We start from the raw sequence: 26,666 nt of genomic DNA on the forward strand, positions 1-26,666 counted from the left end.
TTAAGAGCCTAAAGCAAAGGCCAGTCTTTTTTCCAAGGTCATCATCCTAGGAGGCAATTATAAAACGTCTTTTGCAAACTACTCCCTTTTCAAGGATGAACAGAAGCTCTGATATGGATACTTCTGAAAATGTTCATGTTAATATGAATAAAATAATGTAAGATTAATCTATTAAAAATACAACTGTACTGCAGTGAGCATTCAATTTTACAAAAATATATGTGTATAAAAATGGAAGTCAGCTTATGTTTGTTTTCAAAAATATAACCCTCATATATAACTCTCTTATCCAAAGCCCTGTTATTAGCATTTCCTTGATTTTCTGATGACACGGAGTGGCATTTAAAGGTCAGCAAGGAAGAGACTGGAGCTTGCCTGTGAGAGTGACTTGACTTCCCGTTCCCTGTCCTCACCGGTCAATAAAAATTTTTCAAAATGTCAAGTTCTTTTCTTGTGAGGTTGCTACAGCCAGGCCTTTCTTCCGCAGCTCTTTGCCAAAACTCACATATTTGAGCTCCCAGTCTTGTTATGCAATTTCCTTCTGAGAAGTTTTTAAATCAAAAGTAATCAATTGAGCTGTTTTTAAGCTCTCAAAGTACCAGATGTATCAGCAAAAAGGGGTTTTATTTTTTCCAAAACAGAGACAAAAAATAAGAATAAAGGAAATAATTTTTTTATAAAGTCTACCATGGGTAAATACGAAAGTTAAGTTTCAGAGCAGGCAGAGAAATCCATCTACTCACTGACAGCAAGAATATTTATGCCTGTTGGACATTTAAACTCCATTAATGCAAACTTTTATTGATTTGCTGAATGATACCACAACTGATTAACACTGGCCATTTAAAATGCCAGACAGGTTACATCAGACCTACTGCACAAATTAAAGTTGGAAGCTGCTTTCCTTGACATGATACTGAAATTCCTTATACTAGCACTAAATTTGACAACACTGAAACTGAATTAATCCAACTTCCTGCCTCAAAACCAAAGCATAATACTGCGGTCATGAGATTGCTTGGAGACATAGTTTCAAAAAAAACCCAAAATTGTGACTAGTCAGATTTTCCTTTCTAACCAGCCACTCTGAATACAGTTTGGTTTTTGTACTCCCTGAAGCACTTGTGATTCTGGTACTTGTATACAGTCTGCAGTCAAAAAGGAAAAACAAGTTAACCTTTTCCTGGTCTGAAATAAAAAAAAAAAAAATGCATTTTTATGCAATTTACTGTCTGTTTGTTTTATTATCTTATTGCATTTTGCTATTGGTAGGAAATTATCTGGTCACCCATCAGGATATTAAAGGAGAAGCAACTATTTAATTTCCACAGCAGTAACTTGTACAGGCAGTACCATGTTGACTTTGTGTGTCTGACACGTAGGCTTTTACAGTAGAACATTGAAAGTTTTGAGGTATACTTTGAAGTTTGTACAACCACAGTGCTATCTTATGTATAAGGCTATTATAGTATCTAGCTAGCAATTCCAGATCTTGTGGTCAGGGCCTACTTGGTGGATACCAGAACTTATACAGCCAGAATTAGAAATACCTGAGAACTTTCTCTCTCCTGTGCTCCTGCCAGTTCTCCCTCACCATGGCTGACCACATTCCTCTCGTTTTAGTACAAAGTTTGTTGATCAGAAATCCTAGCAGTGCCAGGTGCAACAAGGTCCTTTACAAAGTCATCTACTTTATCTCCCAGCACTGAAGTAGCATGACCAATCTGTCCCTGCAGAGGTTACTAAAACCTTCCTATGACACAGGTCCACAACATCCGCAGTTGTGCTGTTTTATTGCTTAACTATCCTTATCATTAGAATTTTTTCCCTTGTACCTTAACTATAATTTCCCTTCCTAGAAGTTTATCTGATTACTTCTTGTCCTCACTTAGGTAAGGTCATGTGATGTAAGGTATCTCTATGTCTCTACGGCTAGGAGCACAACCTTGGTTTCCATCTCCAACTAATTTACGTTCACTTTGCACCTCCTGTGGTTTCCAACCTCATTCCCAGTAGAAAAGCTGAAAGAACAACCACCCAAGTGAGGGAACAAGAAAAGTGGAAGCCTTCAGGAGAAAAGCTTTCCCAAATAGACTAAGGGGCTTAGATTCACTGTTTGAATTTCTAAGGAGGCAACAAGTGTGGGTATTAACTCAAGCCTCGTGCACTACACTGAGGACAAAGAGGGTGCCCAACCAGAGAGAGCTTCCAAGAATCTTCTTTAGTTTTTGTTATACTTCTTGTGTGTGAAGCAATATACAAAATTCCTTTTCCGTTAGAAAATCAGATGGATACTGGATGAATATGGCAAAAATCACAAATAAATTGATTACTCTTTTATGAACAGTCAAGTATTTTACTTTTTTGTTTAGGAACATAAACTTTTTACTCAAATCATTAGTAGGTTAGGAAACATGGATTGGGAATACATGCATTCCAGCTAAACATGAACATGTCTGTAAATTCTTGCAAATATAAAGAGTCAGATACAGTAAAACCGAGCCTAACTGCTAATATCAGTATCACCTACTACTACCACCTCCCTCAGTATTCAGCCAGTGTGAGATCATAAATTTGATCTGAGTTCTCCAAAAGTGAATGAACTACCATGGCACATATAAAGCGGTGGAACACAGAACTATGAATTCACCAATGTATAATACAATGTTCAAGTAACTCAGAGAATGTCAAATCATTCATACTTTTTCAGGATTTTATGATAGATGTGATTCCTCAATGCTTTGAGTATAGAAGCTTCTGAACCACCTCTGGTGATTTAAAATTCAGTGTATTTCCTCTAAATTATTTCTCCTGTTTCCATGTTTCACTCTTCAGATTTTCGCAAGTCATGCTACTCTTCATGCTTAACAAAATCTTTGTCTATTACTGCTGCCCAAAATCACTCATGTCAACCTGAGGAAGTGTCCCTGATGGAATGAAGACGACAGTCATAGTATCAAGGGAAATGGATGCAATGAATTTTTTCTATCACAGCAATACGTGCAGAAAAAGAGGATAAATGCTAGCTTGATTGACACTTGTGCTTGTATCATCTCTTCTAAGTGACAGTGTGTTCCAAAAAAATTCATAGTTTTTAAGAAAAGTAGCATCCCAACAGAATTCACAAAAATAACCTCTTTTGACAGGAAAGGGTAGACGCTACCCTTTCTGAATGGTGGGACAAAGTGAAAGAATGCAGAGCCATGTCTCAACAACTCAGAGGGTGGGAACAGACAGCATGCTGCCTGGCGCTAATGAGAGAGTGAAGCGTATTAGTCAGTGTTTGGAAGGCACACATAAATCATTTGTGTCCTCTCCTATCAATTTGCACGTTGATGTCATTGCAGTAACCAGCAAGCACGTATCCTGTGGACCTTGTGAATTATTGCTGAGGAACTTGTTAAAAAGAAGAGAAATATATCTACTTTCATTCACAGCTGTTAGCATTGAAAAGTCAGCCTCAACTCAGTGCAGTGAAAATACACTTGCTACAAATCCTTCTAGTGCGTAATTTGTTTAATTGTTGTCACTATGTATCCTACGAAGGATAAAAAGTTATTTTACTGAAATCTAAAGCTATATAGCCACAAATGAAAGAAACTTAGGTTGCTAAACATTCTTTTCTACACAAACATGATTGGCAAAGAAAGTAGGTGTACGTTCAAAAAAAGCAAACTTCAGCTCATAACCACACGAGCTGGTATGTTTCCCACTTAATATTCCAGATAATATTCCAGTTAATATTCTACTTTCCACCAGATTCTCAATTTCCAGAAATACAGCTGAAAAGCTATGAAACATAAACTTATTAGAAGATATTTCACCATTGGCATAAATCCAACGACATCCATGAAATAGCCACAAGCTTTAGCGTGTGTGCATTACAGGTATCTTTGTAAGTAGATATACTAAAATCACCATGTTTTTTAAAAAACACATGCACGTCCAACGCCTTAAAATAACACATTAAGGTGACAGACACATCACAGAGAAATCATAGACATATATGCAGAAGCTTCCAGAACATGTCAACCTCCTTCATGCCCTTGCGCTATGCACTGGATACCATCAGGCTAAATGACAGCAGACAAAGCATGTGCTTTTTTTAAATTTCTGGATGACAGATGCATTTCAAATATCCCCAAAATGTAAATATTCTTGCTTTTGTTGTAAACCCTAGTGAGACAAAGCGATCATAGCATAGAAATAATTTCTGCATCAGATATTTTCTATGCTACTTGGTAGTTTAACGGAAACTTTACCGGCCGTCACTTGGGTGAGAGGTTGGGGTGCAGCCTGCAGACACACTCTGAAGTGAATTCTCAAGTCAGGCTGAACCACAAATGACAGTCTGGGATGCTGGCAGATGCTTAGGATGAGGTTTATTTGCATTTCATACAAGTGTAAAACGATTTATCTTGACTTTCAAAAGCGTGTGGACAACTTTGTGTCTCATTTGCTAGAATGCTGTCGTCTTTTTTTTTCCCCCCCTTCTTTTTTTAATATCGTTCTGGGAAAATACCAGAATTGATTTCTATATAAAATGCACCCTCTCAGGGATGATTTACATCTTCCTGGTTAGACTACTAAAAAGTCATTTCCACAAGTCCAACTCTTTTTGTCACAGTGCACTGCCAAAATTTGTCAGCCTATTAAAAAAAAGACCATATTTTGAAAATAGATTTTTTGTAACTGTCAAAAATACAAATATGTAAAGGCAATATGGGGAGAAAAATTAAATTCAAAACATTCCCAAAAGGGAATGGCTAACAAAAACCAGGCAGTCAGCAAATTCAGCTACTCACATTACTTATAATTTTTTTTGACAGCTACGTGCATGTATGCTAAATAAGCGTATAATTACCTGATAGTGCAATAAATAGATGACAAAGAAAAATTTTTGTCACATACTATGCCAGACTGAAAAAACCCAGAGGAGCTAATCAAAAAAGAAAAAGGCTACCTATTTGAGATTAAATGTCTCATCAAATGGGGACAGAAGATGGGCTTGTAACAAGAGATGTGTGGGGATTTTGGTGAATTATAAAAGGAAATAGGAAAAAATGTGGAAAACACTACCAAGTCTCTTGGTAAAACAGATGAGAAAGAAGTAAGAAAGAACACAGGAAGAAGCAAGGAGAGAGGCAAAAACACAGTCATGGCAAAAAACGAAGTGAGTATGTTCTCCAGATTTGACCAGAGATGAAGTCCTTGCAGAAGTTCGAAGACAAAAACCTGGAAAAGAAGAGGAACAAAGCAAAAAGCAGAAGACGTCAGTAAATGTGATGATAGAGTACTGGCTCATATCCTGGGGAAGGAACGAGGAACTAAGGAGACTGAGCACGACAGAAACCATATTCTCTAAGAAAACTTAAATGATTGCTCACGTTAGCCCAGAAAGATGGAGATGTTAATGCTCACTTGTTGACATGAAGACAGTGGGGGAAAAGTCACACAGACAGAACTCAAACTGGTAAAGTACTGAAAGGAAAGGAAAGGAAAGGGGATTCATAAACAGACTTGTGAATTTGTAACAAATATTTCTGTGGTAGAGATTTAACACATACAAAGACATGAAATGAGGCAGAGTGGAAGAAAACAATCAAAGAAATAACTTAAAACATCTCAAGAGAGGTCTAAAAACCAATGACAGACCCTAATGGAAAACTGCGTTTTAAAGAAACTTGAAGAAGAAAGAATTACAGAGGAAAATTCACATGGACTCCAAAATTGAATTCAATCCCAGTATAGAAAGATGACAGAAAAATATCAAGCCAGACGGAAAACAAGGAAAGAACATCTGAAAAGAGGCCATTTACACTTGGCCTTCGAAGGCCATCAGTAGATCTAGTGAAAGCAATCTTGGAAGAGCAAGGATGGAAAAAGCCAAATTTTTGTTAGTCTGAGAAAGCTGGTTTCTCCTTTCACTTACACTTTTATACTATGTAAAAACAGATTAGGTCAATCAAATAGTGTTGAACATCTAAGATGAAAATTAAAATCCGTCTTTATTAATGGTCTGGCAACAGGCTTCAGGAAACAGGGAGTTCAAATGTCAAAGACCAACAACAGCAAAAAAGACATTTTCATAACTTCCACTGGTATTAAGCATTCATCAATCATAAATAACCACAAAGAGGATCAGAAGTCTTAAGCTAAATGAACTCATTGCAACATGAGTTTATTTTCTCTAGGCTTACTAGTTCTTTTAAATCTATCAGCCAATGTGTTTGGTTCACAGAAGACAGAGGTTATATTGCCATGTGTCCTTCTGAAATTCAAAATATTTTGAAAAAAACTACTGAGAAGAACTTCTGCTGCAATAAATTCTTTTAACATATAGGAACTATCAAACTACTACAGTTGATCACCTTCAATATATTTTCGTTGTAGATACGCCAATTTATTCTGGAGGAGGAGATGGAAACTTTGCATAAAACATAGAATCTTAAAAATATCTGCTCTAATGTGTGCATAGCCAATTTTTATGGGGATCAGATGATAGGATGGATTATGAATGGAATAGTTCCTGGCATGAGTTTTTTGGGTGTGTGTTTGGTTGGTTTTGAAGAAAGAATTTCTTTTTTTTACTGAATGTGTTTTTATTCCAGTTAAATTAAAAAGTAGTTTTCCCCCATTTTAATGAAAGTGTATTCTGACACGTACGAGTTTTGGCCTCAGAAAAATCTCTACATATTATAGCTGTTGATGAATGGAGAAAATCCATACTGAAATTCAAAGGCGAATTTTCACCAAGATCTGCAGAACTTCTCTAAAGTCAAAGGAGTTGCTCTGATTTACTCAAGCTCAGGGAACTGACTTCTAGCTCCAGTCTCTATAATCCAATTCCCACACAAATACTTTGTTAATTTAGAACGAAGTTGTGCAACTACTTTTTCCCTTTGAAGTCTATGGTAACTGTAGGTGTTTACCTAGAGGGAGACAAATAAAATCATCCAACTGTCAAACCAAATTTTCAAAAAGGAAGCTTTACACTTTTTAATGATAAAACACTGCCAGAAATATTACTGAAAAAAAAATGCAACCTCTGAAGATTCTAAAATTTAAATTAGAAGAACAAATCAGCTTTTGAGCTCTGAAATTAGTGTAAATCTTAACACAAATCCTAATTACAGAGTTACTAAGAGGATTCTAGCAACATGAATCAGAAGTCAACAGCCAGGAACTTTACTGTTTAAATTAGCTCTTTCAGATGTCTGGATGCACACGTTGTGTGTGTACATAACCTGTGTGTGTACATGCATGTAGCTACATACAAACATAGGTACGTACACACACACAAAATTTATTACTTCAATTAGCTCTTTCAGACGTCTGTACGCATGTTTGTGAGTGTATGTACAGAAACTTACACACACTGAGTAAAACAGGCTGAGTCTGAAACCCTAAGGGGTGGCCTAAGCAAGCTGCCAAACTGTATCTGCAGCTTCCATGCCGAGAATTTCTGGCAGCAAGTAACGGCACTGAAGTGGACCAGTCCTTTGAGGAGATAGGACAGCTTGCTACAGAAGACAAAAACAAAAGACAAACTCACACACATCATGCTCATAGCTTGATGCTGAGGTATTGATGTCACGAACTGTTTTGAATTATAAGAAATGAATATTTAGTCCCAAATCAACATCAGTGGTCAGAGAAGTACAGGGGTGAAGAGAAGGTTTAGAGGCAACACTCTCATGCTAGACAATGGATAGAGCATGTCCAGGGTGTCACATACATCCATCTTCTGTTTTGTAATACCTACAGATAAATACCTACAGAAATTAAGCTTGTCCCACTAAAGGAGATGAACAATTTGGATAGAAAACGCATATGCTTATACTCCAAGGAAACCACAAGCAAATTCCTTTCAGGATCTGAATCTTCCAAGAGCATGAAATTCAGATTGAAGCTTCCTCTCCAACCTGGAGGATTCTCCAAAGGCTATCCTCTTTGGAGAATAATCAATATCATGAACATGCTGGCAAAAGTCACAATAATTCAAGTTCAATAATTGAGCACAGAAGGACAGGTTAAGAATAAAGAAGCAGACCCCCCTTTGAATTTTCATGGAATTATAGTAAAACATTACTTCAAACATCCTTGGCCTTTTATTTTTTTCCTATTCTGAGTATATACTTTTAACGCTGAACTTTGTCTAGGCTAGCCTACCTTCTACATAAAAGTGAAGTGAGAATATAGGATACTGCAAAGTGACTGGAAGTACAGCTGTACTGGAGCCCAAGCTACTTCAGCATTTTCCCACTTTATATATATACGTATATATATAAAATTTAGTATCTTTATCTTCCTTTGTAGTATATCTTCCTTTGCAGTTGGCTATAGTAATAGCCAACTATGTTGCCCCAAGTCTATAAATTCAGTACTATATCCTTAGGACACCATAGCTTGACTTGTGAATGTTTGTTATTCCTAAAAACCTAATTTTCCCATTGTGTATAGCCTTGTTTCCTTTCTGAATTTAGTGTGAAATACTAAGAAATCACAGCTCTTCAATCTAGTTATTTCCACAGACTAGAGTATTCAAATCCATTGGAGTGCAGTCCCCAATGAGGAGCTGTGGCAGAAACTTTTCAACCTTAATCCCAAATTTAACTGACACTGAAGTTAAAAAATGGGGAAATAGATCCAACATGTACCTACACTTGGACTTTCACTAGCACAATTAAATCTTAAATAGGGCAAGCAGTGCTGAGAATTCTGCTTACTTCCCTGGGTATGCACTGCTTCAGATAAAGAAAATCCTGCTTTTGCAACAAATTGTTGGTCGGTGAAAGCCACTCCCTTCCTTTGCCACTGTTTGCAATTCATCTTCTACAAGACTTAACTTGTTTACTTTGGGGTTTTCTCCTTCCCCAGTGAGAAAATGCTCTATAAATTAAGCAACTTCAAGGGGTTTATCTGTGTCAACTGTCCATCAAAAAGGAATGAAGGTCTTATATTTTCAAAGATGACAGTAAAAGTGTCAGAAGATCTTTGTCCATTCAAAAGAGAACCTTAAGCACCACAAGAAAGAATGATTTTTAAATGGCCTAGCGTAGATAACGGCTAACAACTCATGAAGGACACGGTCCAAAGCCAGTAGAAACCAGCAAGAATTTTTCCACTGGCTCTAGTGAGTTCTGCATCAAGTCTCCGATGGCCACTCTGACTTTATGATGCCAAAAGACAGTTATGCTCTAAACTCTGCTGCTGCTGTCATTTCTCCAGGAAATCTTTTTCTTCAGTATACTTTCAAACTCAATGAAAAATCATAACAATGCCAGCACAGAAAGCATAGCTCTGATTTTTTTAAATATAAAACTTGGCTCCAGATACCCATACTTCAGGCTCTACTGCTAAAGAAATGAAGAAAGTAAAGCATCCCCAACAAAACACTCATGAATCGGATCACAACCAATAGGTAAGGAGTTGTTTTAAAAGTGTGATCCAAATGCAAGTTAAAAACCCAAATTAAAAAAAAAAAAGCAATGCACGATCAGATACCCTGATATACAGCCTAGTTGTGTAACAATTTGGCAACGGTTTAAAAAACCAAAACATACCCCCCCAGATGATGTTAAACAGCATATGAACACATGTCTACAAAGCTAACAGACCCTACACTACTGCGTCGCTCAGCCACAGGAAATTAAAAGTAGAACAATATATTAAGACAGTTCACAATCCAAAGCAAAAACTTTAAGACATCTCAAAGTGTTGCCTTTCCACAGATAATGGATAAAGTGTTTTTTTCTTTAATTCAGACAGGTTGCATAGGATATTTTCTCCTAAAAACCTTTTTAAAATTATTTTTTTATTTTGCGGGGCAGGGGGAGAAGGTGTCAGAACTTTGGAAAGGCAAGTTGCTTTTAATTAAGTACTAGTTAATGACTTTGACTGATTTGTACAATTGCCAGTATTTTTAGCTGATATTGTCTTTCTGACCTGTAACCCTTAAACTAGAACAAGGACCTTGTTTAACATTTGTTAAATTTAAACAGCACCACTATCCACTATTACCCCCCTCCCACCGCTGCTGCACTAATCTCCCATGCCAGCTGCTCAAATGTTTACATTTGAAGGGCTTTCTCTGTTTGTGCAGAAATGGTCTCTGCACAGTATCTCTCATCTGTACATTTGCCAGTATCAACGAAAGAAAAGCTTTGGTGCTGGAATCCTTGATTAATAAATAGTCTTAAATGTTTCTTCTTCCCTTCCCGCTTCTGTCAAATCCATTGCCATTAGGTTTTTACAAGGCAAACCTCCACAGTGCACTTTACTGCCCTAACTCTTGCCCTATGCAAACAACTGTAAATCAGAACAAGCTCCATTTAGAGTCAATGAAATCACACCATCGCTGTGCTGAAACTGGCAGAGATCAAAATCAACATGTGTATCTGAGCATTTGCTAGGATGGAAGGAAGAAACTGTTATAATCAGAGGAGGGTGGTGTGGAGGGTGGTGTGGGGGAACCAAACACTAACAATCATAAATCTACTGGTAATCTCTCCATCTTGCTATGTCAGTATACTTCATTAGACTGCCTACATGGCTCATGTCCTAGACATCGGTCGCACCTGGCTCTCTCACCAGGTCACTGAGGTACTGAACCAGCAAAACACTTCAACAGCTGCTTGGTATGACACTGAAAAAGTCAGTGGGTCCAATTCCTACATGTACAGCTACTCACCTGTTTAAGATCTCTGCAGGGCTATGTCTTGCTATATGCCTTGATCTGCTTTCTCTTCTGGCCTTCCAGCTAACCATTTATTAAACCAGAAATGCTTTCCTTAGTTTCCCCAAGTATTCCGAGAACTGCTTAAAAGTGTAAATGATATTAAAAAAATAGTAATTCAAGAAAATGGATCTGACTGAAGGTATTACTACTTCATGCTAAGAGTCTTTAAAGAGCTATTTGTCACACGCTTTCCCCTCTTCAGGATGTGTCCCAAATTGCCACTGAGAATTCAAATGAAATATTAGAACATTGGAGTGTAAGAGAAAAAGCAATGTTTGAAATTATTTGTAGTCATTGCTGCTAAGCTCAAAGGGGAAGATCAATATTGAAGCTGCACATAAAAGACCAATAAAACCTAATTTAACAGTTGTTTGTTAAAAAAGAAGAACGAACGTGAAACAGCTACAGGGATTACAGGCATTAGAAGGTCCCTTTTTGTAGTGATGAACAATTGAGCAGCACACACAGTACTTAGTGCTATGTGGTCTTTGCTTCATACATGTAGCTCCTCTTTGAGTTAAAGGGAGACCTGTAAGGTCCGCTAAGCCTCGTGTAGGTTTGACTTTGCATGAGAGAATTAAGCCATAAGGTTCACTTAGGAAAACTTCTCCATCAAAGTAAAATGCATTGTGTCCTGTCAGCAAATGTTGTTTTGCAAATCCTCCCTCACCTGCCATAAGATGTTATTGAGACATACGGTTTCACACGCTACCAAGCAGCTCAGTTTTGCCAACGAACAATAATGCACAGAACAAATATGTGTGGAAATCATGAGATCATCTAATTAAAAGAAATGTTATTGTTTGCCACTACTTTTAATGAAATCGAGTCTTCACTGTCCACAGAAGAGGCTGGAAAAGAACCAAATCCTATTAGCGCTCATGCCTCAGAAATTGTTTGCAAAAGAAAAGAAATTATACCTTAACTGGTGTTAAAAATCTGCACTGTATCTAAAATCTACATATGCTAATAGGATATTTTAGACTAATATAATAAATCTATGTGATTCAGATTATGCCACTACGAAAACAGGTGTTACTGTCTGAAAAAAATTTCCATTGTATATTAGAAATATGGAGTTGATGACATACAATTAGCCATTTCTGATTTCATCTACTAAAGGGCATTGGCATAAATACACACTAATCCTTTCATTATAGTAGTTACATTTGGAAAGCTTTACAAGAAATATTTTGGATATCCATCATTAAATCAAACAGAAATGTACTTTGCAGTGGAATTAATAATTCCCTGACTCATTCCCAGACCATCCCAAACTTAAACACAAAAAGCATTTTACGTACACAGAAATATGTGGAAGACTTTTTTAAAGAAACTACATCTCTGCTTATCCAGTTGCAGAAAAGCCTGATCCTGGGATAAACTTTTCTTTAAACGTGGTATTTTCCACACCACCGCATGCTTGCCAGTTACACTAAGAACGATATGCTGAATAAATTATGACAGAATATGAATTACAAGGCTATTATACACTATTAAGGGGCTCTGGTAATATTAAATACCAAGGAAGCAAAGCCCGAGTGGTTGAGATGTCACTAGAAAAATCTCAAATGGAATTTAAGTTTGTCTTTGGGTTTTTTTTTAATGTCCTTTTATTAATGCAAATTAAAAGCCATTGGTCTTATTAGCTGCTGCTTTATTCTATTTTTTCCAGTGAGTTAACTTCAGAACTTTTCAGTGAAATCAGTAACAAAAGATGAATCAGACATAAAAGGATTTGGGTGGTTAAGGGTGTGTCACTAGGTCTTAATTAAACATCCGAGGGAGATATCTGAGCCAACTTACTCCAGACCGACTGGGTACATCCACAGTATAGAGAACGATGCCATGCAGCCCAGGTCTGGAAGCTGAATTGCCTCACACTAACCTAACTTACCATGCTCCTGTTAGGTTGGGCCTCCCTAACTCACATCACCTTGTGCTTTCCCTTCAATAAGCCTGACACATAACTTTCTGATGTGCTTACTCCCATTTTGGTGCCTAAATTCTGCTTCTGGGCATGCTGAGTGTGAAAACTGCTGACTATGCTTCTAACCTCCTGCCTAAACTCCATCAGGATCCATAAGATTGGCAAATCTCTCCATCTTCATCAGCCAAGAAGCTTGATCCAATAGGTGCACACAACTGAGAAACCTGGCTCCACAAAAAAACATAACTGCTAGAAAAGGCAGCTATGCCTCTCTCCTGCCTTGTCCTCCCCCTGCCCCAAGTTCAATGATTCAGTAAGAATGTGGTAAATCCAGGTTCAAAACCTCCTTCTAGTTGAGAAAAAACAAACTTCCCCTTCTTGTGAGCAGAGTGAGGTAATTCTGCGTTCAAGGACATGAATATGAGTTTAGCTAGAAAGAGACTGAGATTAGGGCACTCATCTGGGCACAGAGCAACAGCCATTTGGCTCCTCCAGTTCTAGCTTCAGTGACTACTTAGTTGCTGGATCTAACATCTTCTTAGCATTAAAAATAGAAAAACATCTCTGGCACTGGCACTGGAACCCAGAGCTGCCACCGCACTTAAGTTATTTTGTTACTGGTCTGAACAGTTAAGCTTGCTCTTTCTCTCTCTTTCTGAGTCACTGAATATTTGGGTATTTTTACAAACGGGTGCTTCCCACATCAAGAATACCTCACAGCTTTGTTCCAGGCATTCTCCAGCCCAGCAAGTATTTTGGTTTTCATAATAAAATAATTTTCTCAGTAATGGTCCTAAGCGAGATAGAAGATTGGCTGGTATCTCTAAAAGCAGAGAAGAGAACTGAACTTAACTCACATTTTGGCTAACAGTGGTAGGTGGTAAGCTTTTAGAGTAAAAGCTTTAAATACCTAAATCTAGCAGCCGACTCAAGGTTTCAGTCCTGAGCAGAGGAAGGTAGCAGATACAGAAGATGGGCAGAGTTTAATGTACAACTCCTGCTGTGCAGATCTCAGTGGCTTCAGAACTTGGGAAATCTGACTCTGGGATGCTTAGATCCAGTGTCCAACAGAAGCCCATGCTGCTGGGTACTGAAAACAGGCACTGCCAGGCATGGTCGTGCCCACTTCCTTTCGTAGTTATGGCCCCACTTAAGCCCTTTTGATTCTACTTAATCTATTTCTCTCTATTCATTTCAGAATTTTTCTTGAGAATATTTCCTTCAAAATGTCCTGCAAAAACCACTGCAGAAACTGAAGCTTCCAAGCCATCTTTTTAAAAGCACCAACTTGAATGTAAAGCGTTGTGATGATTTTACTCTGAACCATGCAATTTTATGTAAAGATGCAGGTTCTGGCAACCAATGACTGCATGATAAGTCTTTTGTTTTTAATAAAACCTTCATAGTCACAAAAAAATGTTTAGAAATGTGACCTCTACAAGCCTAATTCTCAGAAACCAAATGGAGAGAAGGGAAGTCCACCCTAAATTTTTTTCAAATCTCATGATCTTAAGCCACTTTTGTGTGGTAAGGGCAAGAGCTGACAAGTGATTTTTGAATGCATGAAGTTGGCAATCTTGTGGTAGTACAAGCTAAGCAGCGCAGACAGAACAGGGGTCAGCCGACATGTCTCTTCACCAGATACTGTTTTTAATAGCTTGTAACTTTACCATGCTTTAACCATAGATGCTGAGACTTTCCATTCCAGGTGTCTGCCTCAGGCTATTTTTTTTTTTTTTTAGCCAGAGTAGTTCAGCTGGTTCTGAGATTTTTTTTTTTTTTTTTAAACTAACTCCAAGGACCTTTTCTTTGAAGAAGTCTACTAACACCACACTTTTGAGCAAGAACTTGAATTCTTGTGGCAGGCAGCCACTGTTTCAAGCTCTTACCTTCTGCTATCACATACTGTAAGAAAAATCTAAGGATGTTATATTATGTAAAAGTATCTGTGATTCACATGAGCAAAGACAGTTAATATCCTGTAAGTGCACACCACAAAAGGAGATAGGTACAGCTGCATCTCTTCAGCAGCCACTGGCTGAAAGGCACCTCCACGGTCCACCTAATCTATCCCTCTGCTCCAAGACAGAATCAAGTATATGTAGCTCATCCTCTAGACATTTTTTGAGGTTTTGCAGATTAGGTGATGACAAGTATTTCACAGTCTCTTTAATAACCTGCTCCCTTGTGAAATTTCCATGCAGTCAGATTTTTTCCCCTCTAATATCTAAGTCAAATTTTCATTGCTATATGTAAAGCACATTACTTCCTGTCCTACCCTCAGTAGACATGGAGAAAGAAAGCTTTGTCACACTTATTACCTATTGGAATTCCCTGAATGCCAGTCACAAGCCAGTTGGCTCTGGCAAACCTTTCTTCTTACCAAGAAAAGTTAACAAGAAAATAATTTTTTTTTCCAAGACAGTATCACAAGATGTAAACATAAAACTAACTCTATGGTGAACCTTATCCTGTGATATCTGGTATGTAATAAATCTATTTTTCTTTTAATCACAGTAGCAGCTGCACAATTGAAAACATTTAAACTATACTGTATCTTCCCTAGCATCATCCTCTGGCATCTAACTACTGGCTTACAGGCACCTTACAACGGAAGATTGGTGGGGACAGGCCAGTCTCGTATAATATGTAGACAACTCTCCATACTTAGTTTGTTGAGTTTTACATTCTGCAAACAAAATCACACTAAGCAAAATTGTTTCAAGGCCAGATCACAACCTATGCATTTGACAGCTTACATAGACAGCTCTAATTGTATAAAATGCAACAAGCTATCCCAGGATTGGACCCTGCTAGTAGAAATAAACACACGGAACCAACATCATCCTAAGCACTGCCAAGAGACCAAGAAGCAAGAACACAAGAACAGGAATTTAAAGTGAATGTGACTGTCACACAAGGAAATATTAGAAGTAGAAGGCTTGTTAACTTCCATTTAGATGACATGGGCAATATTCTCATTCCTACTGCCCTGAACAGTACCTGGCCATGTGAGCTGAAATCCTTGACAGTAGATGGTATTAACTGATCACCTGGGACCTGACATGGTTGGAAGAGAAATCACATTTCCAGTCACTTTTGCATAACTGTACTTGATCCTTCTTCCAACCACTTCTGAATTGGGAAAGATTATCATGAATGATATAACTCCTACTATCAATGAGGGCATAAAAGTTAAGAGCACAGTAAGAAAAAATAAGGCCCTGAAAAAGTAAATTATAGATTTTTTTTAAAAAACCTTTACAGGGAAAATAGCTGTTCCCACAATTTAAGAAGTGACTGCCAACGTTACTAATTCACTAGAAGTCTTGATGACTTTTATCAAACATTAATATAGTATTTTTCTTCTGGAACATGATCTCGCAATTATACAGGTACTATGAAATAAAAAAAAAGTACACATATTCTAAACTTATATAATGACTGTTTGAAATTTGAAACGACTGATAGTTTTGTTCATTAACATATATAATAATAGTCATGGCAGAGTCATTAAGCAGGGAACTACTGGACTATCTGTTTCATTTAGGTTCACCAATTCCATTATGTACAACACCTACATTCAGACATATACTGAAAACTAGCTTTTTAAAAAATGGTCCTGATGAAAATCCTCTAACATTGCTCTGCTGAAACCCTGTTTGAACTAGAGAAACCTCGTGTGATAAAACTTTGTGCTGAAGTTTCAAATCCTCTGATAAGTGTCCCTGGCTGCACTTCTAAATACTTTTTCCCAAGCTGATTTATTACATAAACAAATTCCGCATCAGAGATACACGTCGTTCAGCACTTGAGATGTGTTTTTTCACCCTTGATTTATGAAAGCACGAAGGCCCCAAAAATAAGAACAGCTAATTTTAGTACTGTGTTACAAATACCGGGTTTCATCTCGATCAACTGTTTATTTGAGGACAGTGACACCAAGCGGCAGAGATTACTTAAACTCCCCTTTTCTCCCCAGCTGTTCTAAATTCTAGCTCTATCAGTCTTTGGCACACAAAAAGCAGAATACGGTTAACTGTGCTGCAACTTCCAACCGCTTTGTGTGTTGTATTTCTACACCAGTGTATTTCAATAGCATTTGATTTGTGAGAAGTTAACCCGGATATGAAGCTCATCTGCTTAGCACAAAACTGGAACAGACTAAGGGAAAAGATTTCTGCTTTCATTTACAATACACCATTAGATTCCAGATCCTTTACTGACATGTGGTATAATGAACTGCTGCACTCTGAGGATTGTCATGGAGAATTTTTATCTTGCATTTTTACACTCTTTAAGGTGTTAACAAATTCTTCTTTTTTCACCTTTATTTTTGCTGATACTGTGAACAAATGTCCTTTCACCTCAAGCGTAAGTGTTGATTTTCCCATCTTGACTTTGAAAATCTGCTTTCTCATCAACAATCTAAAGTATCTTTAGAAGCATTAATAATTCCAATAATAATTAGATAAATATGGCACTGAGAATGGTTTGGTGGTTAAAAGGCAAATATAACTTGTGCTTGAATAAATACTAAGGATCTTATTTCTTACACCTTTATTCCATTCCTTCCATTCAAAAAAACCCAGTCAATACTCAGAATAGAATTATTACTTCTTCTACAATTCAGTGCATATCACCACCACATAACAGTGAGAAAAGGATTTTTAAACTAAGCATGCCTAAGTTCATGCCCTTACCTCAGCAGTACTTCACAAGTTGCCTATTTCCTTATAGGCAAGAAAAATTTTCCTGATCCAGCCAGTGTACCTCCTGGCACTATGCTGAAGGCAATGGCAAACTTTCCTTTCAGAAATTAATCTGAAACTTTGGCTTTGTTCCTGCATAGAGTGCAAAATACTTCCAAGATGACCGAAAACAGTAACAGAAAGTAGACGTGAGGAAATTGTGAAAGAGGAAGCCTCTACTGGATGACATTTTGCTAAAAGTCCTACCTTAGCTCAATGAAACTTGTATGTAATGAACTCCAAATGTGTATTTCAGATGTATGGCTATGTAAGATACCACTTACTTTGAATAAGGATACTCAGTTCCACTGAAGTAAATAAGTGACAGTATCTTTTAAGCAAGTGGAATAAAGAAATATTCAGAATGGTTGAGGGTCTCAAAGTCTAGCCCATAAAGAAATGCTATGCTGAATTTTAAAAATGATAAAGTGTTTTCATTGGCATTTCCACTTGAATTTTATCTGAAGTTAATACAAGTTATCTAGCCATCTAACTATGCCAAGTTTACAATGTTTTAGAATTTTTCACCTAAGACCTCACAATTGTTGACTTTTTTCTTGAAGCTCATCTAGCCTCTTTGAAGGATGGACCTTCTGTGCTGCTTAGACTTATTTTATACATCTTCTGCAAGCTTTAACAGAATAGTACCAAATTAAATGGAACTATGTTGATATGTACTTATATCTTAGCAGGATCGGTGCTCACACAAATACAGGTGTCAAGCCAGAAGTGAAAGACGTAAACACTGAGCAATGGGTACATTGTTCTTGAAGATTAATTGCTCCTAAGAGGAAAAGGAAAAAAAAAAAATCCCTGACATGTTCATGTAACTGAATAAAAAGAAAACATTTTTAACCTCAAGATCCCTTTGCTCCCTATGCCTTTAGAAGACAAAGCTACATCTCCAAGACAGTTTTGAAAACTTTTTTTCATCAATGTAAAAGGAAAATAAAAAGATCCTCATTTATGATTTGCCCTATAAGATTCCCTACAAAAATAAATTAAGAGATGTCTCTCTTCTGAGGAAAGCACCACATCCTAGTGTAAAAGCACAGTTCAGAGTACCTGAACTACTTTCATATCCTCTCTTGGAATCCCTCCCCTTCCTCCTCCTCCTCCTCTTCTACTACTGGGCTATCAAGATACTGAGATTAATGTATAATGGCAGTGAATACAAACTACAAGATGATTTTATTTTGGCAGAGCTTGTGACCGCTTTTCTATACTTCTACCTAGTATATTTTAATTACCTAAATCACCCTGTACTAGGACTTTATATTAATAGAGATTTCTCACTAAAACATTCATCTTTATAATGTTACCCAAATTTTTAGTGTCATAAGCAGCTTTCCTATTTCAGTACTCTTCCATTATGAAGTCTTCACAGATTTGCAGTTAGGTGTTTTTTAAGCTCACAGCCAATCACTTCTCCATCTATTTCTCCCTTTTGACTTCTTTTATATTATCCTTTTTAGCTGGGATTTGTTCTCTCACTCCTACATTTTTTCCACACTTTCCTGTCACCCTTCTCTGTGTCTAGTGAGCTGTACATTTTGCAGATCAGCACTACTTTTCCGAATACCTGTTTGTGAAAGGGGGATTCAGAGCTGAACCTCGGCATTTCAGGCTTCTATTGTGTCATTAACAGTCTTGTCCAGGATTTGAAAACAAAAAGCCAAGTAATTAAAAAAAAGCCACAAAAAGACATGCCATTTATTATGATTACTAATCCACCAGAAGATCCTTACAAAAATATTTAGGATTCACACTTCCTAATTAGATACATAAATCCTCATAATTTAGTAGAAAGGTTTTTAAGTGCCTGACAGTAAGTGGTTCACAGGATTTTAGTAACCCAAAACCTATTGAAGTACTTAACAAAAACCCTTTCTGTTATTTCCAGTGTTTAAAACAAAAGTACTTTCCACCCCCAAGCTACTTAAGAAACAAATTAAATGCTGTCATGCTGCAGAAGACATGTAAAGGGATAAAAATGAGAACTGTGGTTTTATAAGAAAAAAGTTTCCTCTGAAGGTCACCAATATGCAAACATACCCTAGCATCATGCAGTACTGTCACTGACTTACAGTCACAACACCTACGTCCTTGGTTAAAACACTTTTTGCTCACAACTGCTTAGATTCTAACTTTGAAAGCAACTTTCTTTATAGTGAAGCCAGCAAATTTTAAGACTGCATTGCATTTTGAGTTCATCAAGATACATGAAATGTCCACAAATTTAACTAAGCCTGCTAAGAAGTAAGCTACTTCTACTTGGCTAAGCACTGGGAATAGCAGTGATTTCTGGTTATTCAAACTGCAGGGTCTAATAGGAATTGCAATAGCGTCTACAAGCCATGTTAGTACTTACATCCAAGCTTCCTTCACTTGTAGATGCAGAACTAAAAATATCTTCCTCACCACAATCTCTGTTCATCCTCAAGTGTTCTTCTGTCTGCAACACAAACAAGTATCCTACACAGCAGCAGCAAAGGAAACAAAACAGCAAAAACATGCCAGAGCAAAGCATCAAACCTCATCACAGAACTAAGACAAACTGTCTCAGTACTGCTGGACCTAGTTGCTGAGAAACTATGAAGTAGTCTGCAAAATTTCTCTGATGTAGGCGAGGCCTTAAGAAATCCATTAGCAGAAAGATTTAAGAGCAAGAATGTAAAGAAACAGAAGAATTCTTAGGCAAAGAGGAAAACAGATAGTAAGCAACTCCTGAAGCACCAGGGATCAGACTGCAAGTCTCTGCTATCCCCACAGACACAGGGGAACAAGCAGAGAACTTCTTCCCTGCCACTTGTCTGTCAATGACACGACTGTTTCTGTGTGCTAGCATATACCCTGCTTATGCCTAGATCCCATGATTGTCTGCACAGGACCTCTGCTCTACTGGATTGCTTAGCAGTGCCAATTTGACCTGGATTTAGCCTCAGGCACATGACTACATTTCACATCAAAAAGACATGGAGTTCATGCCACCTTTATGTTTTTTATGCCAGCTACGGGAGAACAGAGGGTAACTGATCCAGCATAAAATTAGAATGGAGAAAACAAGATGATACCTGATCTGGCATTAAGCCTGCCAGTACAAAGTTAACCAAAGAAACACTTTCACAACAAATTTGTATTAACCATGAGAATAGGATTCTGCTTTCATTCTGTGTCACGGTGGTTTTAATGGAGCAGAAAGGTTTTTTTCAAAAAGTTAGATCTAGTGTATTGTCAGACCATGATTATTGCTTTCTCTCTCAGCTAGCTCGCTGAAAGCATGTGTGTGGGCATGGAAATCTGAGCGTAGGCCTGTAGTGTGCAGCTGACACCTGATCCAGGACAGTTTGCAACACAGGCTAATACTTTTCTTCCCTTGCAAAAGAAATTGCCTTCCCTTTGTAAATGCCCGCAACTCTGCAGCGCTACTACTGTGCAGGATTTTGGACAATTCTTGCTATCAACTAGTTCTAAAATACAGACTATGAATGACCACATCCATACACACACACACGCAGAATCACTGCAAATCATAATACAAACAAAGAAAAAATAAAATAAATAAGCAGAATCAACTTAAGTCTTGTGGAGGAGTAAAAATGTAAGAGTAATTGTAAAAAGCAGAGTTGAGGAACTCTGAGCCTTTGATTCCAGTGCCCTGAAATAGCAGGACATCCCATCATATAATCCCTTCATAAACCTACCAAATCCTTTCATAAAAGAATTTAATTAATTTGCCGTCATTCTGCTACCTAAGTCTGTTCAGCAGTTTCACTGCTGTTTTTGCTAGAAATCTTCCACAACACCAAGCCAGATGTATTGTGGCCAGTTAACACCTGCTTGCTCCTGTTTGCTGCACTATTCTTCAGTTCTCAGTAATTCTTCCACCTATTTGGATTCAAACTCCTAGAGGTTTGTACTGAAAAGTTCCTTGCTGGACTAAGCAAAGCAGTTGTTTTAGTTTCTTTTCCTACAGAGTACTTGTCATTTGAAAGTAAGAGTCCAGTAAAGAAATGACCAAGAAAAGGCAATGAACTCTTCAGAACTAACAGCAAGAAAGACTTACACATTTAGCTCACATTTAGAAGCTGTTTCTTGTACTTGTTTGCACAGTCCCTACTTTTTCCCACATCAGATGCTACTTGTAACTTGTTAATTGATCCTGAATATCCTTAGCATCTATTAAAATTTGTATTTTAAAAACCGTCAGAGTATCACCTCCTATGTCTCTGATTAACAAGTATGCGGAAGAGGATAGGAAAAAAGAGAGGAGTTTGCAATCTTGGGACACTCATCCCAAACTCAGCTGTGAGAAACCCACTGCAGTAACAACAGAATTGGGATGCTTCATCGCAACTTTTTCTAAGGGTGAAAGCGTAAATACTTTACAAGTTAAATCTGAGCTGTTTCAGGAGTTAGAACTCCAAGAGAATACACTTCATACCGAAGTTCAGGAAAATGGAATCAGAGGACAAACTACAATGCAGAAATTGTGTGCCATGACATATTTGGTTCTTCCACAAGGAACTACAGCCCCTCAGCATGCTCTATAGAGGCTGAAGCTGAGCTCCCTTGTTTACTCAATTTCTTCCAGGCAGAAACAGCATTATTGCTGCAGTTATGCTTTTGTTCCCTTCTAAATGGGAAATATTTTCTTACAGAAGATAAACACTCTGAAAGTGATTGACTTCCTATCTCATAAAATAGTTTCCATGTGTCCTTTATCAGATGTTAAGAGTAGTTCAGCATCCATGACATGAGATTTTTCAACACAGTAATTCCCAGTGTCCATAAAAGAAACTATTGCCCAGCAAAAGCACTCCAAATTTGATCATAATCAAAAGGGCAGAAAACTAATAAAGATTTTGGAAATTTTTCTCAGTTTTAAAAACATGAATGAAAAGACTGGAAGGGTAAGAGAAACACCAGTCCATTAACAAGCATATGTTTCTTAGTACCAGGTAATCAGACACAGTTCATGATTTCACTGCAAAAGCCTTGGAGGACTTTTTAAACCAGACAAAAGAAAATTCTCTTTGTATGTTGACACCCAGAACATTAAATACTTTATCATCAAAATCAGTTGACACTGATCTTTGTAGTGAAGGATGCAAAAAGTATCAAGTTAAAAGCCCAATATTTTTATATTTTCTAGAATTAGAAAGTTTTTCTGTATTTAATTTCTGTGATGAATGACAAATTTTTCAAAGGCATCTCAACCAAAGAAAATTATTTTATACCAGATTTCTTCTTTAATTTTCCCAACTCAAGATTAAAAACAAAGTTTAAAATGCCTAAGAAGCACCCCAGCAGATACTGATCCTTCAGTTTATTACTCCTTTTAGTACTGCAAGTTATTTCTCCTACACCTGATTCATTGGTTTTACCGACTTGGAGATGGCAACAGCATGACTGCACAGAGCTTCCTGAAGATATAAATGCCTTAAAACAGATCATCGCCCATGTACAGAAGAGTTAATAAGATACTTGTACTTGATATCTTAATGTATTCTATATTACATCAGTTCATTCATAAATGCATTTTGTAATTTAAGCAATACTAGTAAGTGGACATAAGTTGCTTGAAGCTATGGCCCTTTGTTAACACCTAGTGAACCCACAGCATTTAAAAAAAAAAATAATTTTTGAATGGTCAACCTTCCTGACTCTTTCAATAAGCAGCTCGTATCTCCAGTCTGCACTGATTAAACATAGTTTATGCATCTGCTAACAGATTACTCCTTGGAGGAAAAAAAAAGAAGAAAGATAAAACAAAAAACCCGAACAAACACCACCACCCACAGACAAAATACATCTGGAAAGAAAACTCTTTAGTAAGGTAGTACGCTGCTGAACACTTACCTTGCTGCTTCTTCTATCAGCTTTAAACAACCCCAGAAGTCTTGTCTTTTCTTTTTCTATTGCATCATTGCTTACTGAAGCCTTTCGACTTGGTTCTGAAACAATTATAATGGAACATTTTTTACACTTCTGAAATAAAGATTCAGAAGACTAGTATTTTAAAACATCCTGGATTAATGCTGTATTTGTTTTGAGCTGGCGATGTTATGAACTGAATTATCTAAGTAACTGCCAGATCCTGCACTTCATTTTTCATCAAACTCTTACTTGTTCTGAGTTTGTTCCAAAATCTAAAGGAGGCAATGGAATAATTTAATGAAAAGACTTTCAATGTGGATTTGGATAAAGATCCATGAAGAGGAAAGAGACCCTTCCCCTGGAAAAAAGGCTCTCCTTAGAGCTTAAATCAACTACTCGTGGTCATCTCTTCTCATTTGGTGCTTTTACTTCAGGTGGAAAGAGAGGCAAGTTTATATGTATTTCAGGCTGTAAGAGCTCAAACATGCCTGTCTTCCTTGAACAGTTAAGAAGCTGTATGAATTCTCAGACCATTTAGTCTCCCTCCAATTCCCTCCACACTAGCCAGGCTGGATGAGCAACATGATAAGGTCATGTATTACAGAGAACAACCATTGGTTCGACATTCAATATACAGACTGTAAAGCTCTCCCACTTTTTTTAATGGACACACTGCATAATACTATAAAGAATTCTCCCTGGTTCAAAGCGTATCAGCGTACTTCACTAGCACACAGAAAATTTAATGCACAGAGAAAAACTGCTTTCTCTTGTAAATATTTGCTTTATTTGTCTAATAACGATTAACAAGCGAATGCAAAATGACTTGTTTGTTAATAGAAACTAAATCTTCACTTCACAAAAAACCCTAATCCCAGAGCTCCTGTAAACTGATTTGCAGTTCACACAAAGGACACGATTTTCACTTTGTGTATCAACTATGTCAGGTGTTAGAAGGTGTTAAATACATCTAGTAGTTCAAAGCACAGTAGAAGAGTAAAGACGATGAACACAGAGGAAAACAGGGAGAAACTATCCTTAAGAAAGGCTGCAACTCCACTGCAAAAAAATACAGAAATAAATTAATACCTTTCTCGAATTCTAAGCACTGCCTATACCCATTCACCAGAAACTGCTGTTTTTCTGCTCGGGGCTGGGCTGCAACTAGATGTGGATTATGAATCCCTTACTCAGTCTTCAAATGTGAGCTATGTCCATAACTGCTGATGTTCATTACCATTAAACACTGTATAATCCAAATAAATTGGGATTTTAAACACAGTATATAATCTCAAAACAAGGAATCTTTATAAATCTGTATCAATTTTTCCTAAATAAATACAGTAGACATTCTCTCTAGTATTATGCTTTGTATGAAAGGAAGCCACAGCAACTAATGACAGAGGATTAGGGGAAAAGTACTGGCATCAGCAAAGCCAAGAGGCAACAGCCCATGAGAGATGATTTGCTTGATGGCTGTCACCTACTGGAGGTGGACTTCCTTCCTTCCTGAAAATTTAAAGAAGTTAGCCACAGTTTTATTTTGGTTATGTAATGCAAAGAAGTAAAGCCAGTTAAAATCAACCATACCTTTCTTGAGGATAATTAATGTAAGCAATGTATTACAACACAGTCAGTGGGGGAAAAGTATATACTAAATATACACATTTTCTGCTTAACTAGAAGCAGAAGCACCAATGTAATCTAATCAAACCCCACCTACCATAGCAATTAGAAGTCAGCATCTATTCAGAGTTATCCAACGTGTATACATTTGATATTAAAATGCTTCATTGCATGTAAATTGAAATTAGTGGAAGATCTCATAGATCTCAAGATATTCTGTCTTTGTTACTAAATAAACTTTGAATCCAAGAGACCTATTTCTGAATCCAAGAGAATATCCAAGAGAATATTTCTGAAATTCAACTAATAATGCTTTAGGTGACCTGGAAAGGCTTGCAATCTGTATAGAAACATACCATACCACGCAACAGTTAAATGACAGGATTTGTTAATTGCTGGCATTTTAATGGCAATTGCTGAAGAAGTAGTATGCACAGAAGTGTGTTTGTTCTGACCAAAAGCACAGACATGTAAACAACACTTCGCAAAAGACAACACAGATAAAACCAGCTAGTTTTTCTACAGCATTTTATGTGACATTCCTAAAGATCCATCTACCAAGCCCACATTAAACATAGTGTGAAGAGAAAGACGGTTTCCCCTCAGCAACATTGTACAGTACCTCTATAGTTCAGAGAAGGTTCAGACTGAGTTTTTGATGGAGGAACTGGAAAAGGCGGGCAATGAAAGGACAAGAGAAGACATATTAAAGTTCTAATATTGCCTCCTAAGCCACAATATTCAGTCATTACTTCTAGTATTTGTTTTCCTAAGCTTTACAGTAAAAAAATGTAGACCAACAACAGACATGCAGAGCGGCTACTAGAGGGAGTTTAGCTGCGTTTATAATTCCCAATTCACTCTTGAAGCTGCTTCAGTTGCTAAATTGAATTCTGTAAGCAGGTGGCAGCAGAGCTTGTCTTTCAATAATCCTTCAGCACTTGGTACTTCTGTTTCAGGGAAGAAGAGAATGATGAGCACAAAGTTTTTCTAGAACCTGCTCTTAAAAGCACAGCCTATACTTTCAGCACCTCTGATGCCTTACTTGTTAGTGTGAATGTGTTTTAAAAATTTGTCAGTTTGGTAACTGAACAGACTGGTCATCTATTCAATACACAATTAGTAGACCAATGGCTACTGAAACCAATGGGATTACTCCTGTTGGAGATTACAGATGAGAACACAGGAGGAAGGAATTTGCTGGAACAAAGGAAACCTTTCACAAATTTTATCTGTATTTACCAGTTTTCTCATCAGACACCATGGTGCAGAGGAAGGCAGAAAAGGCCGAAATACACTCAGGATCAGCAGGGGGTTATTTTTAATGAAAGGTATACTAAAAGATTAAAGAAGAATAAAATATTAAAAAATTTCTGATGCAGAGAGCAGCACACTATGAAGTGTTATATCATTTGCTGCTATAAGCCCAGCCCTGAAGTAAAGCCTTTGTTTTGACTGGACAGGCTACAACTGGATTTGAAGACCAATACTGCACCAGTATACACACCATCATCTTCATTTTAAAGGAAAAGCCTTAAAGGAAGGCTTAGGCTAATTACTCTGTAAGTTGTCCCTGAAATACGCTGAATGAATCCTGTTGAATAGTCTGCATGTTCAATATGTTGCTCCAAAATGGTTAGCTTAATTACAGTAAACATATGTTATAAAACCAAACAATATGCAATTGAGTTACAACACATTGTCAGCCATTTTTTTGAGCATCCTAACAATTCAAAGG

At 37.3% G+C, this 26,666-nt stretch overlaps 1 protein-coding gene across 1 annotated transcript in view; it reads right to left on the reverse strand.

Annotated features, from left to right (window-relative positions):
* Positions 1-26,666, reverse strand: part of COBL (cordon-bleu WH2 repeat protein) — a 112,399-nt gene that overhangs the window by 73,587 nt on the left and 12,146 nt on the right. The window contains 3 exon segments of the mRNA XM_010290293.1: positions 19,794-19,877; positions 23,285-23,379; positions 25,551-25,595. Of these exon segments, the coding sequence (XP_010288595.1) occupies positions 19,794-19,877; positions 23,285-23,379; positions 25,551-25,595 (224 nt within the window).

The sequence above is a fragment of the Phaethon lepturus genome, unplaced genomic scaffold (genome assembly GCF_000687285.1).
Source record: "Phaethon lepturus isolate BGI_N335 unplaced genomic scaffold, ASM68728v1 scaffold2367, whole genome shotgun sequence".
Lineage (NCBI taxonomy): Eukaryota > Metazoa > Chordata > Aves > Phaethontiformes > Phaethontidae > Phaethon > Phaethon lepturus.